Source organism: Dipodomys merriami, unplaced genomic scaffold (genome assembly GCF_024711535.1).
Source record: "Dipodomys merriami isolate MVZ:Mamm:240054 unplaced genomic scaffold, mDipMer1.0.p SCAF_8, whole genome shotgun sequence".
NCBI classification, from domain to species: domain Eukaryota; kingdom Metazoa; phylum Chordata; class Mammalia; order Rodentia; family Heteromyidae; genus Dipodomys; species Dipodomys merriami.
In genome coordinates this window covers 24,540,114-24,546,514 of record NW_027206401.1, presented here as the reverse complement: position 1 = coordinate 24,546,514, position 6,401 = coordinate 24,540,114, and the positions used below count along the sequence as shown (strand labels likewise).

The window sequence follows — 6,401 nt, the reverse complement described above, 5'->3', positions numbered from 1 at the left end:
ACTGTTTTCAAAGCTCTCTGCAAAAACTAAACACACGGGCTCTCAGGAGACAGCGGGCCAAAGAATGCTTTCAGCCCGTCCCCACCTCGCCCCTCGAGGCGTGGGACTGGAAAGGCCACACCACAGGAAATAACTGAGGGCGGCCAGAGGTCGCTGGCGACCGCGGGGCTCAGAAGGGGAGGGGGGAAGAGGGTAGGACGGGCCGGCCGGGGCCTAGAGGAGCCCCAATCCGGGTACCGGCCGCGAGAGGGCTCGGCCCCTTCCGGCCCTTTCCGGCGCCAGCCTGGGAATGTCGCGCTTCGAGGCGCTGCTGCGGCTTGGGGGGCTGCGGTTCCCAGGGCCCCGGGCCTCCCCAGGCCCGATCGCCGCTTGGCTCCGCCCCCAGACCCGCCCCCGACCAGGACTCCGCCTCCTCCTGGCTCCCTGGCCCGGCCCGCTGAGCCAGGCCGCGGTCGCTGGCCCAGGCGTGTTGCCCACCGGCGCCGTGACCATGGAGCGCCCCGAAGCGGGTGAGAGCGCGCCTCGGAGCGGGACCGGGGGGAGGAGCGGGGCGGCGGGAGCCGCGGCGAGGGCGGGGACCGGCTGTGCGCTCCGCCTCGGGGAGGCCGGCCTCGGGGAGAGCGCGGGCCGCCCGCCTCCCTCCCTCCCGCCCGTGCTCCGGGCGCCCCGGGTTGCTGGTAGCCGGGCGTCCTAGGCGCCCTGGCGGGTCCCGCGCGAGGCGGGGGCCGTGCGCCCAGAGCCGACCTCCACTTCTGTTTCTCTCTTCCCGATCTTGTGACCCTGGGCTCAAAGTTGGGCCGACACACCCTGTCCCACACACCCCGCGAGGATGTGGTACTCGACACCCCGAGAAAGCGCGGGAAGCACCAGCACACCCTCCTGTTGGACTGGGCTTGGGAATGACCCGCTTTAACACTGGCGCCCAAGGGAGCTGAGAGTTGACCTGGGTGGGCGGAGTGAGTTAGGGGCTGACACAGTGAAAAGATCAGGGGATCTGCAAGATTCCTGTGTTTAGCACCGAGGAGGCCCAAGGGCATCGACACGTGTTATATAGATGTCAATACGTTCGCAACTGTCAGGTGGATGAAGTGCTTCCAGCCTCCGGTGCTGGGCCCAGACGTGCCTTTGGGAGTTACAGTTCTGAGCTGCAGGGGTGCGCACCGGAGACCGGGCCGGAGACCCCGGGGAAGGCACTCTCCTCACTTCCTTGTTAATGTGAGGCTTTGCAATTCGGGAGGCTCTTAGCAGACCCTCCTGCCTCCTCCCTAGTCATACTAGCAACGTTTAGGATGGAGAGGGTTACTGCTTTTCATTCGCTGTCCTATAGTATTAACTTATTTTGGCCCTTTCTGTCATTTGACTTAGTTTTGTCCCCTTTTGACGATGGGGAAAGGGTAGCATGCAGGTCAGATGACTTGTTGATTGTCACCTAGCTCTCAATGTATCCCGTTCTAAGGTGCTACTAGCTTTAGAAGCCAAGGCAGGATGACGAAGAATGGCCTTTATTCTTGGGGGATAGATCTAGTATTTAACTCCTAAAGTGACTAGAAGGAAGTCTTGCTTTATGAAACTGTATGGTATTGTCTACATAGGGTGCTTATTTGATACAACAACTGGACAAATTGTCAAATCTATTTTTCTCTGTTGGTTTGTCTATGATGGAGTCATTTCTTGAGTGGACCTATATTCCAATATTAATATATATTTAAACTGTGGTTTTTCTGTGTTATTCTTATACAAGTAACATTGTTTCAGTTTAAAAACATTGAGTAATAGAAGTAGGAAGCATATTTAGTTTAGCTGGGCCAGCATTGAGAAGTAATTTGTGTCCTTAATCATTTTGCTGCATAATGGTAAATCTCAACTGCATATGCAGTTTTAGTTCTGTTTTTAAATTTTATTTTGTGCTTATTTGTTTTGTGGTACTATGTGTGGATGATCCCAGGGTCTTGTATGCTAGGCAAGCTCTCTACCTCTAAAATATAATCCCATCCCCTATAGCTGCCTTTAAAAAAGAAAGTCTGTATTTATTGTGTTTTTTCTTCCCTATTTTTGCAATCTTTGTAATCATTGTTTTTCATTGTCACTGTAGTGCATATGCTGTGTTTAACCATTTCTCCATTATTAACTATTAGGTTGTTCCACTTTTTCTTTTAGCTATATGTCTATTTGAATGTATGTGGTAGATACCCAGGTATCTACCAGAAAGAAAACATTCAGAACATTTTCATGGCTTCTGTTGCCACACTGTTATTTAAATCTTTTTGCCTAAAAAAATATTTTCTTGGAGCCCAGAAGTCAGTTCCTATAACCTATACATATCTGCTGTTTAATCTGTGTAGGGCTTCTAGCCCAATAAAAGTGGCAAATATCCTAAGGGAAATGCGTTTAATCTATCTAACCTACTCAACACTGCAGCCTAGCAACACTGTGTGTGGGTTGACTGGGAGCTGTGGCCTGCTGCTGCTCATCAGCATGAAAAAAATAATCAGACTCACTTTTTTTTTTGTTTGTCTGTTGGGCTTGGGTGCTGTCCCTGAGCTCTTCAGCTCAAGGCTAGTGCTCTACCACTTGAGCCACAGAGCCCCTTCCAGTTTTCTGGTGATTAATTGGAGATAAGAGTCTCAGGGACTTTCCTGCCAAGGCTGGCTTTGAACCGAAATCCTCAAATCTCAGCCTCCCGAGTAGCTAGGATTATAGGCATGAGCCACCACAACCCAGCTTAATAATTAAAATCTTTATCATTAAAACTTTCCAGGTTCTACAATAATTGTCAGTGCATTCTATGATAGGCTTGGAAAATAACTCCCATTTTTTTCTTGACATATATGTTAAACTTTTGCACAAATAGCTGACAGTCCAATACTCAATCCACCAGAAAAAAGTGTCTACAATCCAATACTAAAGGGTTGTGTTTATGTAGGTAAACAATATTTGAAATGATTCAAATATGGCAATAAAAATTTACATTTTTTATGTACATGTTAAATATGATTTGTCATGATAGTTATGTTAATGATCTTATAAGCCATATTCTTTATGGAATGTGCTTTGCACATATTATATTTGAAAACAGAATGTTATTATAAAATGAAATAATTTTGTTAATATTTTGATAGGTAAATTAATCTTTAGTAAATACATGGAGTGAAAATTTTATGTCTCCTAGGATTCTGTGCAATTTTAGTGTAAATAACATTTTTGTCTCCAAAACATGGAGAGTATTGGAACTGGTAATGGGGATAACTCCCAGTTGCTAAACTTGGAACTTCTTGTGTGTGTGTGTGTGTGTGTGTGTGTGTGTGTGTGTGTGTGTGTGTGTGTGTGTGTGTGTGTGTGTTTGTATGAATGTGGGGATAACTCCCAGTTGCTAAACTTGGAACTTCGTGTGTGTGTGTGTGTGTGTGTGTGTGTGTGTGTGTGTGTGTGTGTGTGTGTGTTTGTATGAGTGTGGGGATAACTCCCAGTTGCTAAACTTGGAACTTCTTTTGTGTGTGTGTGTGTGTGTGAATGTGTGTGTGTGTGTGTGTGTGTCTGAGTGTGTGCCAGCCAGTCTTAGGGCTTGAACTCAGGGCCTGAGCACCTCCTTGAGCTTTTGTGCTCAAGGATAGCATTCTGCCATTTTAGCACAGTCCATTTCTGGCTTTTTGGTAGATAGTGGAGGTAAGAGTCTCAGGGATTCTCCTGTCCAGGCTAGCTTTGAATTGCAATCACCATCGTAGGATCTCAGTATCTTACGTAGCTAGAATTGCAGGTATGAGTCACTGGTACATGGCTGGTCCTACCTTTATCAGTTTAAACAGACAAATTCTTTCCTTATCTTCCTTCTATGTATGGATGTGACCCATAATGGAAAAACAAGTACCAAATATAAAACATGGTTGTAACATCACTATGTGACCTTGAGATAGTTGTTGCAGAAAATGGATCGACCATGTGCTTTTTATAATTGAATTAACAAAAGTACATGGGTTTTGCCAGATGCCAGGTGGCCTCACAACTGTAATCCTAGCTACTCAGGAGGCTGAGGTTTGAAGCAGACCAAGGCAATAAAGTCCATAAGATTCTATCTCCAATAAGCTATCAAAAGAAAGAAGAGGAAGAAGAAGGATGAAGAGGAGGAGGAGGACGAGGAGGAAGAGGAGGAGGGGGAAAAGATGGAGAAGAAGGAGGAAGAGGAGGAGGAGAAAGGAAGAGGAGGAGGAGGAGGAGGAGGAGGAGGAGGAGGAAGAAGAAGAAGAAGAAGAAGAAGAAGAAGAAGAAGAAAGAAGAAGAAGAAGAAGAAGAAGAAGAAGGAAGAAGAAGGAGGAGGAGGAGGAGGAGGAGGAGGAGGAGGGAGGAGGAGGAGGAGGAAGAAGAAGGAGGAGAAGAAGAGAAGGAGGAGGAGGAGGAGGAGGAAGGAGGAGGAGGAAGAAGGAAGGAGGAGGGAGGAGGAGGAGGAGGAGGAGGAGGAGGAGAGGAAGAGGAGGAAGAGGAGGAAGAGGAGGAGGAAGAAGAAGAAGAAGAAGAAGAAGAAGAAGGAGGAGGAGGAGGAGGAGGAGGAGGAGGAGGAGGAGGAGGAGGAGGTAGGAGGAGGAGGGAGGAGGAGGAGGAAGAGAGAAGAAGAAGAAGAAGAAGAAGAAGAAGAAGAAAGAAGAGAAAGAAGAAGAAGAGAAGAAGAAGAAGAGAGAAGAAGAAGAAGAAGAAGAAGAAGAAGAAGAAGAAGAAAGAAGAGAAGAAGAAGAAGAAGGAAGAAGAAGAAGAATGAAGAAGAAGAAGAAGAAGAAGAGAAGAAGAAGAAGAAGAAGAAGAAGAAGAAGAAGAAGAAGAAGAAGAAGAAGAAGGAAGAAGGAGGAGGAGGAGGAGGAGGAGGAGGAGGAGGAGGAGGAGGAGGAGGAGGAGGAGGAGGAGGAGGAGGAGGAGAAGGAGAAGGAGAAGGAGTAGGAGAAGGAGAAGGAGAAGGAGAAGAAGAAGACAGCCATAAGAAGAGCTGTTGCTCAAGTGGTAGAGTGGTAGCCTTGAGACAAAGAAGCTTAGGGACAGTATCCATGTACTAAATTCAATCACCAGGACCAGCGCGCGCGCGCGCACACACACACACTCCCCCCCCCCCACAAAGTGCATGAGTTTCTTGGTGTGTGTGTGTGTGTGTTTGTGTGTTTGTGTTTTGTTGAGACACCTTTTCACATAGACTCGACTGGCCTGAACCTAAGATCCTCCTGTTTCAGCCTCCACAGTGCTTGGATTACACAGTGCTTGTATGGCATCAGCCATACATACAGCTCCAGAAGTACATATTAAATCCATGTAGTTTTAGCTGAATTTAAAGTGTTAAGTTTAATATTGGAAAGAAAGCATTTAGAAGTCTTTATTGAAAAAAAGGTCAGAATCTAAATAAGTGTCTGGGAAGGTGACACAGTGGTAGAGTGATTGCCTTGCATGCCCTGGGTTCGATTCTTCAGTACCACATAAGCAGCAAAAGCTGGAAGTGGTGCTGTGGCTCAGGTGGTAGAGTGCTAGCCTTGAGCTGGAGAGCTGAGGGACAGCACCCAGGCCCAGAGTTCAGGCCCCATGACTGACCAAAAAAAAAAAAAAGAAAAGAATCTATCTATATAAATAAGAATGCATAAGTGATACTACCGAAAATAATCATGAAAAGACTATGCCTTATTGTGAAAATAATTTTAGTTTTAGAATTAAAAAACATAGTTATAAAAATAATGAGGAATATTGATTATATTGATTATTAAAGATTATTGTCTTGATTTACCCTAGAGTTGTTTTGAAAAAAGATCAAAGGTTTAGATGCTTATTGTTTAACGTACAATGGGCTTATTAGAAGAGTGTTTATAGAAATAGCTTTATAATATATTTGAGTCTTTATAATATATCTCAGAAGATATTGATGTTTATTGAATTCAGTTGGTTTAGTTGTTTAGTATATGAGTTTTAAAAATGTCAAGTTAAATAATGTTTTTTTTTTTGTTAAAAGGAGGATTAAATTCCAATAACTGTGAAAATGTGGCAAGAAAAGAGGAAATCTCAGAGGAACTTGAAGCCAGTTCTGTGGATTCTCTGGTTAACATGCCACTTGCTACTATAGATATTAGAGACAATAGTGAAAGTAAGTATTCTATGAATATTCATACATTCAGAAGCAATGAATGGTATATTTAGTTGTACATTGTTTCCTTACTAAATCATTGTACTTTAAGTCCTTGTCCTGTTTTTATTTTTAGTTGGGGTTTTAATAGTTAACTGTATCTGTTGGTGTTTGTGTTGTGAGAACTATCACACGTCTCATGAAATTTTGGGCAAGATAATTGTACAGTTTAGAAGCTATTTTGGAAAATAAGTCTCTAGGGAAGATCATTTCATGATTTTTTTATTTTTTTTTTTGTTGGTTGTGAGGCTTGAATTCA

General features: G+C 44.8%; 1 protein-coding gene across 3 annotated transcripts in view; it reads left to right on the top strand.

Moving 5' to 3' along the window:
* Positions 1-288: 288 nt before the first annotated feature.
* The window catches only part of Akap7 (A-kinase anchoring protein 7), a 123,377-nt gene continuing 117,264 nt past the window's right edge, over positions 289-6,401 (top strand). For all 3 annotated transcript variants that reach the window (XR_011369279.1, XM_070010087.1, XM_070010088.1), the window contains exons 1-2: positions 289-509; positions 5,972-6,103. Coding sequence is in view for 2 of the 3 variants with exons in the window: in XM_070010087.1 (XP_069866188.1) it covers positions 290-509; positions 5,972-6,103 (352 nt within the window). In the remaining variant the exon portion in view is untranslated. The remainder of the gene's footprint in view (positions 510-5,971; positions 6,104-6,401) is intronic.